Here is a 13,494-nt window from a genome sequence, read left to right as displayed (position 1 = left end):
AGAGAGAGAGACAGAGAGAGAGACAGAGAGAGAGAGACCTGAACAAATGGGCGGGGGTCCGGGGAGGGATTCTGACTGATAGACAGGAGGTAGAAAAGTAACTTTCAAAAAATCTACACAGTTAATATTTTCAGAGATAATGAATGAAATCAACTTCCTGAAACCAAAAAAGAAAGTTGTATAAAAGCAAAAGTGAGAGAACAAAAAGAGTTATTGAAAATTAAAGAATATGGTACCCAAAGTACTGTCCCATCGAAGGTTTGGAGAACAATGGAGGAAATGTCCCATGAGGAAAGAGGGGGTTAATGACAAAAGCAAGCAAGACTTCTCTTGGTTGCTTTTGGAAGACAGAGAGAAAGAAAGGAGGGAAGGAAGAAAGGGAGGGAAGGACAAAGGAAGAGAAGGGAAAGGAAGGAGGGAGGGAAGGAAGGAAGGGCGGGCTAAAGAATGTATTGAACATCAAAGCCCTTCAAATCAGCATTTGAGAACAGCTGGGTGGCAGAGGACATGAGATGGAGCAGTGCCAGCAGGGAAGGGGTATGAAGATGACGCTCGGCCTGGTGACAGTGTTGAAAGTGAGAAGAGTATGGGGCAAGGCTTCCAGAAGTCCAAGGAAACGTCATTTCCAAAGCGGACTTCTATTCTTTGCCAAACTGTCAGTCAGATGTCGTAATAGAATATGGCCATTCGCAGAGCCGCAGAGCCCGCCACCCACGCACTGATGTTCAGAAAGCTTCCGCAGCGTGTGTTGCAGGCAGTTTTCCTGAGACAAGGCCTGGGGTCTAGGAATCAAAAACTGTGACATAGAAGGGAAGCAAAAGGAATTTCCAAGGTGAGGCGTCGAAGAGCAATCAGCTTCCATTGGAGCAGAACACCAGGAGTGTGGTTTCAGGAAATAAGGGTTTAATGGAGTATCCGATATGTTTGATTATAATCTCAAAACTTGTATTGAGAGGGTATTGAGGATTCTTTCCCTCTGAACCAGAGGGAAAGAGACATACATCAGGGCACTTGGCTTAGCAGTGAACAGAACACATGTCGTCAAAATAATGACCAGATGAGGGATGAAGGAAAGGAGAGGTGACAAAGGGGGTGGGGACAGAGGTTTCCAAGAAAGCCAAGTCTTCATCCACCACAAAGTTGGTCAGTGATGGGTAGCTGACAAATCGATAAATCAAGAAATTAAATATGTTTGACTCCTTAAGAAAGAAGGAAATACCAGATGGGTCCACTAACAAAATTCAAAATGTGTCTTTGGGGAAGGGTCTCAGAGGCAGACAGGTATCCAAGACACTGCTGCTGGTGTTTTATTTTACACACCCTTTGGGGCCATGTATTTTGCCAAGCGCTGTGAACATATTCCTTTGATGATAAAAGCTATTTCAGAAACTAAAGATATGCATACACTTATCGGCAGCTCTACTCCTAGCTATGTAGCCAGCAGAAATATGTCTACATACTCATTTTTTAAAAAAAGACTAGAATGTTCGTAGCAGAGCTATTCATAACAGCCCAAAACTAGAAACTATCCGGATGCTTTTGCACAGGGGAATGGACAAATAGACTGCAGGGCATTCCTGCAACAAGGTCCTAGCAAGCAAATGGTCCAACACTGCACACACAGGGGTGAGTCTCACACCCAGAGAGAGGAGTCAGACACCATCATGCGTGCACCACAGGACCTATAGGGCGTTCCAAAGCAGGCGAACAGAATCTAGGCTGTTGTAACACAGGAGAGTGGGCTCCGCTGGAGATGAGGGACAGTGAGGGGGCGCAGGAAGGCCTTGGTAGTCATACGGTGCCATTCTTAGTGCCGATGCTGGTTACATATGTGGTGGGTGTGCACCCAGCTGTGCGGTCATGCACAGAGCACTTCTCTCTGAGTGTTTCACTTGGTAGACAGTCGTGTGGGAGATATATATCACATTTTAAGGAAGAATGAAGGGCACGGGAAAAGCCAGTATGAAGTGTGTGGCCATTTGCGGCTCTTTGGATATGAGGCGTAAGGAGAGTGACAGTTGCGAGTCCCACTGATTCTAGCTGCGATTCTGATTTAATAACAGAACGTCTCATCATCTTAGGATCCTTCCTGTTCTTAAACAGCCTGCATGGACCCTGTGACGTCCTGAGGAAAGCAGGTGTGCTTAGGGGTACTGGTGAGGAGGGCTGGGGGGCGCTTGCAGAGGGTGGGCTGCTGGCATGGGCCTGGAGAAAGGTAAATCACCGTAGACAGCCCCGTGAGCAGAGGGCACCAGGACGCAGGTCCCAGCTGAAGCCATGGAGATCTACTTCTTGAACCAGAGCTCAAGTGCCCCGGCCCTCCCCAGGGGCTCCCATCTCTACTTCGCTTCCTCCTGAGCTCTGCCTGCCAGCCCTGCCGCCCCTCCCTCTCAGGCAAGCTAAGCCTGAGTCTGTGAGAAGCCAAGACCAGCTTCTCCAGTGGCACAGTTTGGATGTTTACCCCCTGCAAATCTCCTCTTGAGGTGTAACCCCCAGTGTTGGAGGTGGGGCTGGTGGGAGGCATCTGGGCCATGGGGATGGGTCCCTTGTGGCTTGGTGCAGTCCTGGAGATATTGAGTGCTCTGAGATCTGGTTGAGTAAAAATGTGTGGCCCTCCTCTCCCTCCCTCTCAGCTCCTGGTCTGGCCCTGCCACAGGCTTGCTCCTGCTTCCCCTCCCTCCATGAGTGAAAACTCTCTGAGGCCTCCCTGGAAGCTAAGTAGATGCTGGCACCAAGCTTCCTGTACATCCTGCAGAGGGATGAGCTACTTAAACCTCTTTTCTTAGTTATAAGTTACTCAGCCTCAGGTATTTCTTTATAGCATCGCAAGAAGCACCACACACAGCCAGCAAATGAGTCAATGATAGCAGCTCCCCGCCCCCCACCCCCAGCAGCAGCCTGGCACAGTGGCCGCAGTTCCCATTTATGTTTAAGATGTTATACCGTGACGTCTATAAATGGAGATCCACAGAATGGGCTGGCCTTGAGGACAAGGACACTCAGACGCCTCCCTGGGAGGAAGTCCCCTCCCTTGGACGTTGTGATGCAGACCAGCAGGAGGTGGAGAGGGTCGGTGCAGCACCCAGGCAGCGACCCAGCCATCCTCTGGTGTCTGAGGTGGAGAGGGTCGGTGCAGCACCCAGGCAGCGACCCAGCCATCCTCTGGTGTCTGAGCTGGGTTGTAACCAGCACAGTTGGTACATGGGGTTTCATAATCCGTCTCCTCCCTGCCATTTAGACCTAACTAACATCAGAAGACTTATTTTTCTCATGGCTTAAAATAGAAGGGGTGAGAGGTCATAAAAATAGACCTGGGCCTAAATACATGCAGGGAAAAGACTGTGTTTTGGGGGCTGAGTGTGGAGCCTTCGCCCGAGAAGCCTTCCGTTCCCGTAGTTGGTGTTCAGGTTCGTACTGTTCTCGTGAAGAATGTTGAGTCTGCTTGTTTGTCGAGTACGGCTCTCAGCACCTCGTCGGTGCATGGCAAACATTAGATGATGACGAATAATGGAGCTAATCTTTACAACAATGCAAAGAAATGTAATCCAGCTGGACAGGTTTCGGCGCTGGAAAGAAAATGAACTCCAAAACACCCGCGGTGCTGCGCATTTCCAGAGAAACAGTGCGGGGGCAGCCAGTGTCTCGCGGAAGCCCGTCCCAGATCTGGGGAGGCAGGTGTCCTCGAGGGAGTGAGGACCCCCAGCTGTGCTGGCGCTGTCCGTGGATGACAGGGACTGTGGAAACATCGACCGTGCCCCTAAAAACTGACTGCAGGAGAAACAAAGCAGCTGCGGCAGCCCTCAGAAAACATGAGTTTTCCAAAACCTCAAACAGCAGTGGATATTTTCCAGCAAAGGACCAGCAAAAGCTGATGGGAAACTCCATGCAGAGAGAAGAGAAATGCCAGCCCGTGGGTCCTGGCCTGTCTGAGAGAGCCCAGAGCCCAGCACTTCAGACACCTCCGGGGTGTCTCAGGGAAAGGCAGGTAGTGACGTGGCAGGGGACTGGAGCCCGGCAGAGCAGACCCTGCAGCGGGGTCACTGAGAACTCGGTCCCTGATGGCCGGTGCCCCTCCCATGACAGACTCCACACGGGAGCTGCAGGGCATGGACCCCTGGGGTATCGAGGCTCTCCAGCTGCGCCCCGTGGGGGTGAACGGCCTCCCCCAGTGACCTGCAGGTTTCAAGGGGCGTCCCCTCCCAGCGTCACTCCTGCGTCCTTCATCATCTCCACCTGGACACTGAGCTGTGTGGAGTATGACACACACCCCCGATTCGCTGGATGTGAAGTAGATTTTCACGGGACATGCAGGTGTGGAACCCATTTCCCACGGCCCTGGGAAGGCCGCTCAGTGCACAGCCCGGCAACGCCCGGCGCTTCCCTTCACTACCGGATCTTCTCCCAGCGGGCTCCTCCACCTGGGTTTTCTCCCACATCCACACCGTCCAGTGTGGCAGCCCCAGTCGTGGGCAGCTGTTCACTTTTAAATCAGTGAAAATTAAATGATATTAAAATTCAGTTCTGCAGTTGCATGAGCCACATCGAAAGTGCCCCATAGACGCAGCAGGTGGGCAGCATCTCCGTCCTCCATGAGCCACTGCTGGGCTCTGATGTGGAACTTCCCTCCCCGCTGCTGCCCGCTTCCCAGCTCCTCTCACCCCTCCTTTCCTGGGCTACCCAAGCCGCTGCCAATCCCTCCCGCTCTGTCCTGTGAGCGTGGCACACTGCCCAAACTGGACCCAAGCCCTCCCCATGCCCTGTCGTGCCCACAGGGCTTCCCTTTAATAGGCGTCACTGGCCACAGAAAGAAGCATTGGACATAACGATTCCCAGCTTCCCTAGTAGCTTGGGGATTGCATGAAGCCAGCGGCCAGCAGCCATGACCTGGGGCCCACCTGCATGGGGTTCTGCCCATCGTGGAAATGTTTCCGGAGAGCACAAGTTGCCCTTGGGAGCACGGTGGAGGGAAGGGTTGCCATCGTCATCAGCATGTCTTCACAAATGTCACTCTGTGCGCCATGTCTGGGCACTGCCAGCTGTGGATGATGTGCCCAGCGTTCAGCAGAGAGGCTCGCATCAATGCCGCGGCATCCTGAGTGCCGGGTGGAGATGCGAAGGCCGGGCAGGAGCCTTTCCCTCAGCAGCTGTCCAGCAAGGCTGCTGGGATGATACCATGGAGAAGCTATGGCCCGAAAGATGAATAGGTTAAAACAGTGACAGGTGACGAAAAGGCCTCTGCAAATACAGCCAGAGCGAAGGGAAAATCAGGGAGCGGCGGGGAGAGGCCTGGAGAGGCAGCCGGGCAACGCCTGCTGTTGGCCACTACGTTTGCGTCTGTGTGCAGAGATGAAGTCAGCCTCTCCTTTCCCTTTCTCTGACTTTTCTTCTCTGGTTTTGGCATCAAGATTTTACCAGTTTTATAAAATGAGTTTCTCTGTTCTCTGTGGATGGTTCTTACCTACTCATTTAATTATTGATAGAATTCATTTCTAAAGTAAGGTAGATTTGTTCCAACTATGCTTCCTTCCAGTTACCGTTCCTTCCCAGAAGTATCCAGGAACCTGTCTCCAAGCTGACAGCAGAGGCGACTGGGGCCTGCTTTGTGCTGCAGATGACAGGATGCTGAGTCCGGCTGCTTTGTTCATCACTGTGTCTGATTCATGACCACCTGGGGCCGTGATGGCTTGTCCTTCTGTCTCTGGCACTCAGTGGGCTTCTAGCGTGGGGTAACCACGGGTCAGGTTCCTTAGAACATTCTTACAGATGTGTTTGGTGAACACATGAATAATTGTTGTTGGGTATTTACGAAAATCCGTGTCCGCTCATTTATAGGAGCAGAACTGTTGGTGCGTGATGTACCCATATGTTCGGCTGTAAGAGATGCTGACCACTTCCCCAAGTGGTGGTACGAATTTACATCCTCCAGGGAGTGCAGGGGAACTTTGTTTTTTCCACTTTCTCCGAGACCCTTCCTGTTGCCTCTTGGCCTTGCAGGAGGGTCCATGTACCGCGTGTTCTAAGCGTCCTGGGTTGGCGTGTGTGCACACACAGCAAGCCTGGCCTCAGAAGCAAGGGCCTCATCTTCCCTCCTCCTCCCCACTCACCAGCCACGATGTCTGCCCCTGGGGGCAAGGGGTGGTTGGCAGGGGCAGATGGGGATAGGAACATCACAGTCGCCCCGACTCAGATTGTCACAGGTGGCTCGCGCCTGCTTTCTCACAGAGGCGTTTGGCAGGTTCTTCTCAGGCTGACACCATCACATGCCCAGCTTCAGCCTGCCAGCACAGGCCTGTATGCATCCACTTCCCCTCAGCTGGGCTCTACTGGATGGGACCTAAGACCATGTCTGGTCCCTGGGGCCCACCTCTGCCTTTGTCTCCTGCCCAGCCTGGGCCTGGGTGTGTCCAACAGAGCAGCACCCTCCTGGCTCCGCCCCTGAGGCTGCCGGCCAGCCACTTGCCTTGGGGACTCCACGCAGAAACTGACTGGCCACCCGCCCACCGTGCATGGAGCCCTGCATGGAGCCCGCAGCGCCATGGCAGCTGCTCCCCCGCAGCCTGAGTGAGAAGCAAATGCCTGCCTTCCTCTATGGACGGGACCCGGGCTCAGCACACCGCCAGTCCTTCAGGATGCTGCTCAGCCTCCAAACACTTCGGGAGGCACAGGCCTTGAGGCATCTTGTTTAGAAAATAGGCAAAGGCTGCTGGGGCTGGGAGCAGGGAGGCCCATGTCACCGTCCTAGGGTGTGTCTCTTGTGACGTGGAGTCTGGAGCGGAGCTTTCAGCTGGACCTCCTGTTACAGAGCAAGTGAAGAGAAGAAGGAGGGAGGGAGGGAGGAGGGAGGAAGGAGAGAGAGAGGAGGGAAGAAGGAAGGAAGAGGGAGAAAGGAGGGAGAGAAGAGGGAGGAAGGAGGGAGGGAGGGAGGAGGGAGGAAGGAGAGAGAGAGGAGGGAAGAAGGAAGGAAGAGGGAGAAAGGAGGGAGAGAAGAGGGAGGAAGGAGGGAGGGAAGAGGGAGGGAGGGACAGGCCTCCAGCATGCCAGCATATGCCAAGATACATTCTTAGATAAACCAGGGACCTCAGGTGGGCATGAGAAGGGGACTTGGCAAGGGCAGCCTGGACAGTCCCCCAAGTAGAGTGAGACGTGGACCCACCGGGAACGCCGGAAGGAAGCAGGGCCTAGAAGCCACTCTCAGACAAGTCTGCCACCGCCACAGGAAGCCACTCCCTTCAGATAAAACCATTCCCCAGAATGTGACCAATGGGCAGGGCGGGGGCTCCACCAGAGAGAAGTGCTGGTGGCTTTCAGCGGTAAACACCACCACCCGCGGAATGGAAATTGACTGCGTCCCTCCACAAAGCAGTCCTTTCTCATCCCGGAGCCACGAGCAACATGACCTTCGAATGTGTCAGCAGCTCTCGGTCCTTTGACAGCCAGCTCCTTTGACTTGGCCATTTGGTAGTGACTGTGCAACCTAAGGACGTGTGACCCAGTGGTGGCACGAGGTGGCTGGATCTCAGTTCTGATGTGGCAACTTCAGCCTAAGCACGTTTGTTCTGGGTGTGCGTTCTCGGCTTGTGATGAGAACACAAGCCTTCAGCTCCTCACTGTGAACAGCACTGCACTTGAGGGAGGGGAAGGGGGTGCTTCCCTGTCATTGCTATGGTGCATGTGTACTTTTGCTCTTCAATTTAAAAATCAGATCTTCTACATATCTTTGCAACTAGGGAAGAGAAAGTGGGTCTTTTAATTCCAGAACCACGGTGCACACATCACACTCCAGTGTGAGATCTCCATGGGCTGGGCAGGAGCTCAGCGCCTGGCAGATTTCAGCTTGCAGGACATCTCCCTTGGGGGCTGTGTCTCATGCCCTGCGGCCAGCCCTGCCGACAGAGCCCTGCTGCTTCCTGCGCTCCCAGTGGTGATTCCCTGTGCCCTGAGTGTTCAGGTTCTGCCTCTGCTGTGAGCTGAAACACTTTCTCTGAAGAGCCCTCACGGTACAGAAACAGCGTCTTTGGATCCTGCTGAGCCCCTACCCCCAGCCCACCGCTGCCATGAGGCGCAGGCACCAGGCACTGCCCGGAGCTTTTCCAACCACCTGCACTTCCATTTTCCAACAAAGGCCAAACAAGAGAGTCACGAACTTCACTTGCAACCTGTTGGCAAAGGGGTGGGGAAGGAAAAGCGCAACCAGAAGAAATAACCATCTTGACAAACTTTTGTGCACCTACACACAAAGTCTTGCCTTCAGCTCAGAGACGCTTGGACTCAGGCCAAGTTTCCCTGCTCTCATGCATAGCAGAAAAGCTTGTCAAAGAGCTGGGAGCTTTCAGCCAGCAGCGGTGGGGATGGAAAGATGGAAACGTGTCTTCCCATTTGCACCCCCTCAAAGGAATGAGCGAGCTGTTTCTCAGCCACAGTTACCCATTTTCTTAAAAGATTCATGTCAGGAAATCAGCTTCATTAGACCACACGTTGTGTGTTTTGTGTATGTAAATGACACCTCTGCCTTGTGGGAGTGGGCACCCCGGAACTCCGGCTTCCATGACACGCAGATGCCGAGTGACATTGCAGAACGCAGCCTGTTTGCTAAGGCTGCATCTGTTTGCTGTTTCTGACACTTCCAGCGATCAGGCCCCTAACACTCCACATTCCCTAGGTCTCTTGTTAGAGCCAAACATATAAACCTGCGGATCGAGTTCCTCCAGCGTGGAGAATGAAAATAAAGAGCAAATGTGATTCTGAAGCAGACACCAGCTTGGGCATGAGAGCTCTGATGCCTGTGTGCCCAGAACCTGCAGAGTTGGTTCTGAGAACTGAGGTCAAGAGGCAGCCCCGTGCCACTGCCTTCCTCCTCAACACCACCAGAGAGGCTGGGATTTTGCACCCATTAGATAAGTATTGCATTCCTCCTATCCCCACAGAGCTCAGCCCAGGCTCCAGGGAGACCACAACACACAAGAGAGACGTGGGCCCTGCCTGAGGGAGCTTACAAGTGAGCTGGAAGGCACAAGTGGGTACTCAGATGTGTGAGCCCTGATGAGCTCGGGAAGCCCGGCATGGGTGTTCTCACATGGGTCAGGGAATGCTGCCGACAGGTGCCTGGGCAGCTGTAGGGCTCCACCTTCCTCTCCGCACCCCTTTGCATAGCCTTGGAGATGGCACTGTGATTGTGCTGGTGACTGTGGTGGGGACACAAAGTCATTACCCTAATGAGCCCCGGCTCTTTGAGTTAGCGCTAAGAAAGGGCAATTACAGAAAACCATGTTCTAAGATGTGGCTGTGTGTGGAGCGCTGCTGCATAAAACAGACTCGGCTCATCACGACTTCCTTCCTTCCTTCATTCATTCATTCACTGTCCTAGGAGGCTTCCCATTTCTCTTCCCCTTATCTCGTCTCCCTCCAGAATTGTCCACAGTGAGCTCTCAAGCTCAGTTCCAAGACAAAAAGTTGGGAGAGGAAAAAAATAAAAACTAGCTTTTAAGATCCAAAAGTTATGGGAGCAAGAAGGAAGCCAAGCAGCAGCCGGCATCCCTTCCCCACGGGGCCCAGACTTCCAGAGCTCATAGACCGTGGAAGATGCAGGTTCACTTCGCGAGCCATCTCTGAGTGAGAGCCTTCCGGGTCCACTGCAGGGGCGTTGGTGTGTTTGAGCGAACGACAGGTCGACTCCCATACTCGCCTATAACACCTAGGAAGGTCACTGACCTCAGGTGGAAATGTGACCCGATAGAAATCTGGCTTTCTGGAGATGGCCAGGAGAGTGAGCTAGGGCATTCTGCCAGGGTAGTCCTGACCACAGGGGCCCGCCAGTGGCTTGGGGTCAACCCTCCTCAGCATCACATGGGCTCCTGGGGCACAGCGCCTTGGTATCATCCCATCCCATCTGCCAAATGAGCCATTTTACTCAGGTGGTCCCCCCATCTCCTCGTGACCCCAAGAATCATGAATTTGATTATACCAACACCCGGTCATGTCATTGAGCACTCAGGAATATAGGTATTAGTTTTACATAAAATGATTTTATTGATGGATGAATTTTACCACTTCCAGCCATGTCCAGGGTGGGGGCGGTCAGGAAATGAATGACCCACGGCCATGGCAGGCGAGGTAACGGAGGAGGAATGTCTCAGGTGTCCTCCAGTGGGTTTAGCGGTCTTATGCCAGTGTTTCTCTAGGGAAATGAGAGCCATCATTGCCTTCCACACACCTCCAGTGGGTAACAGAGATTCAATAGGAGGAAGAAATAGGTGTTATTCAAATAAATGCACCGTTCTTGGTTAGAAAGAGCAGCACTGGAGGAGTCATAGCTGGCCCATCCCTCAATACTGGTGCTGCAGATCCAGACCCCACACTGCTGAAACTCAGTTGGGCCATTCCCAGCCTTCTCTTATTCCCTTGGGGCCAAGCAGAACAGAAGTCTGTCTTCCCTGCAGTGTGGGAAGCAGCGGCAGGCCCCAGCCCCACAGTTAGAGACCTGCCCTGGTCACAGCAGGGGTGAGCACAGCTCACCCCCGGCCTTCTCTGCATCCACAATGCCTTTTTTGAATCAGGTGCCATAGATGAGCCCTCCGCTGACTGCTTTTTCCCACTTGCTTACCATAACTTCCTTTTTCTTCTCCAACTCTGCAGACCAACAAAGCCGTGGCCAAGGGGGACTTGCACCAGGCCAGCACCAGCTCCCGGCGGGCCCTGTTCCTGGCAGTGCTGTCCATCACCATCGGGACCGGCGTATATGTGGGCGTGGCTGTGGCCCTCATCGCCTACCTCTCCAAGAACAACCACCTGTGAGCTTCCTGCGAGTGGACGGGGAGCACCCAGGGCAGGTCTGTGTGGGCATGGAGGAAGCAGACATGCCGCATGACGCAGTGCAGTGCAAATGATTGCCAAATGACGCCGCGAAGCCCTGGGATTTCCTACCCGTGGATTTCTTTTGTTTTTACCCTTTAATTTCATGTTCACAGCACTGTGTAGAGCACCAGACAGACGGGCACTGCTAATCCTTCCAAAGGAAAGCTCCAAAGATCCCAGCCCACAAGGCTGTCTCTGGATAGGTTCTGGTGGATGAATGGCAGCGTGGCTCTCTGCAGCCTGCCAGTGCCCAGAGTGCCACCGCATTAGCAATATACAAACAGTCCAAAAAAGTGTTTATTTTTATGGAATACGGTGCAATAGGCAGAGGACAAGGGACACGCCACTCTTCTGTCTGTGGCCCTGCTGGAGTCCTTTGTGTCCCCCCGAGTCCACATGCCTTCCCTGCAAGACAAGAATGGGGCTGGGAAGGAAGAGGTGACACCACGCTGGCAGGACCCCCGCTGCACTGCTCTGCAGACCCATTGGCCTGACCCCGAGACACAGGGCCAGCAAAGCCCAGGACCTGCCCCCGTTCCTTTCCCTTCACCCTACCCAGCCTCGGGATGTCAAGCCACCTCCGGAACATGTCTACACTCCACAGCTACCCCGCAGCAATACGCACTCTTGGGACCTCGCTGATCCAGGATGGGGAGGCAGGCCATCGCCCCTCCCAAGACTCCTCAAGAAACTGACCTGCGGTTGCTCCAGAAACTCGAGGCTCTGCAGCCGTGAGCACCGCCGGAGCCTAAAGACACGGGCTCTTCCCAGTCACGGCGCTGGCGGGCATTCACCCCATCATAAGCAGACACTAGTGATCCCAGAAACGAGATGGGCCTTACTCTGTCGACTAAATGAATAGCTATTTTCTTGTCATTTTTTTAAGTGCAACTCTTGCTTCATGCTGCTTAAGTTACCAGACGAATGCTGAGAAATAAGTAATCACAGACATTTTAATACCATTTCATTGCTGTTTTACGAGTGTTCATTACTTAACAGAAAGTTATCTTTTAGCTTTTTCGCTTAAGACTTTTATTTCTGATGAACAGCTGTCGTTGGGTTTCATTTATATCTTCCCCTTGTGGTTTAAGGAGCCTCGGAGCCATCCAGGCCTCCACTGCTGAAACAGCAGAGGGGCCCCAAGGAGAACCCAAGTCCCTGCCACTTCAATGTCCACCAGTAAATATGATTGTCCTAATCCCCCCAGTGGCTGCAGAGACCCCCCTCTCCAGGACAGTGGCTCCACCTGCAGCACTTAGCAAACCCCTGAGGCCTGGGGCAGCCCCAGGCTGATTCGATTGCTCAGGATGCGGCCTGGTGACTGCAACGCCAGGTTGAGAACCACTGCCCTGGAATAAGGACTGTGGGTTCGATCCTTCTGCCCACCACTCTCCTCCTTAACCTTGAACATTTAGTATTCTGAAAATAATTAGCACTGTCATCCCGGGTCAAATTTGAGATCTATCTGGCATTTCTCTCTATGGGAGGGCTCAGCAGGGAGTGTAAGATTTTAACCCTAAGAAGAACTGCCAGCCAACAGCCCTATAGGAGTTAGAGCCACCAGCCTTGGAGGGCATAGGTTTAGGGTCAAACCAACTTGGATTTGAATCCCGCTGTGCTACTTTCCAGCTGTGTGATCTTGGGTAAAGATATACACCTCTCTGAGCTTTGTCTCTAAGACAGGATAATCATAAGGCCCATGGTGTGGGTTGCTGGGGAGTGCGTGAGGCACAGGCCATCAGGCCTGGCAGGAGCAGGTGGTCGTGGCTGCCATTGCGTCCTTGGCTGGCTGTCCCATGGCTGGTCCGTGGCCCTCCATCTCTCAGGTTCATTTATCACAAGACATTGTGTGAAACGGGCTTCTTTGTACTTGTCCTGAAGTGATCCATTTTAAGTTCCAAGGGTCCCCAAAGGTGTGTAGCTTTGGATTTGGTGAAGAGGGAGAAGCTGTCTGTACATCCCCACTCATCATCTGTCTACACTGTCACAGTCACCCTGAGCCAGGCCCTCAGTGCCAGGTACTTGGCCTCTGCGAGACCAACTGCCCATCTCATTCCAGCCTCTATTTACAGACGGAAAAGCCTCAGCTCCCGGGGGCTTGGCCTTATCTAATCTCAAGCTCTGTCAAGTCCTTCTCAAGGGCTTTACCTGCGGGTGTGAATGTCATAGGTGGGCACAGGGGACAGGGCCAGCTGAAGGCAGCCATGGGGCCCAGCAGCTCACCTGGCAGCTAGGCACAGTGTGTGACAGCTCTGTGACCGGCTTGGCCTTGGTGGCAGGAGACATGACTGAAGCTCATCTTTGGTGGCTGTTAGTGACTGCTGTCAGCAGAGCCATCTTCTGAGTGCATCAGAGTGACCTGTGCCCTCTAAACCTGCCTCATTCCTGTCAGGCCCTCATGGCATCCACCAAGCAAAACACATAATCTCACCTCCTTCTCCCCATAGCCCCAGCAGGGAGGTGTTCCCACCTCTTCCCCAGGTGTCCCTGCCTTCCCAGGCAACACCTCACATCCCCAGGCATCCCCTGCATCCCCAGGTGTCCCCACCTCCCCAGGCATCCCCAATTCCCAAGACATCCCCACCTCCCCAGGCATCCCCAATTCCCAAGACATCCCCACCTCCCCAGGCACCCCCACCTCCC

At 53.5% G+C, this 13,494-nt stretch overlaps 1 protein-coding gene across 1 annotated transcript in view; it reads left to right on the top strand.

Moving 5' to 3' along the window:
• The window catches only part of SYNDIG1 (synapse differentiation inducing 1), an 81,080-nt gene extending 69,216 nt beyond the window's left edge, over nt 1–11,864 (top strand). Inside the window, exon 2 of the mRNA XM_017541446.2 lies at nt 10,633–11,864. Coding sequence (XP_017396935.2) covers nt 10,633–10,791 — 159 coding nt within the window. The 3' untranslated portion in view covers nt 10,792–11,864. The remainder of the gene's footprint in view (nt 1–10,632) is intronic.
• Nucleotides 11,865–13,494: the final 1,630 nt, after the last annotated feature.

Source organism: Cebus imitator, unplaced genomic scaffold, assembly GCF_001604975.1.
Source record: "Cebus imitator isolate Cc_AM_T3 unplaced genomic scaffold, Cebus_imitator-1.0 Scaffold134, whole genome shotgun sequence".
NCBI lineage: Eukaryota > Metazoa > Chordata > Mammalia > Primates > Cebidae > Cebus > Cebus imitator.
This window is presented reverse-complemented; position numbering and strand designations above follow the sequence as displayed.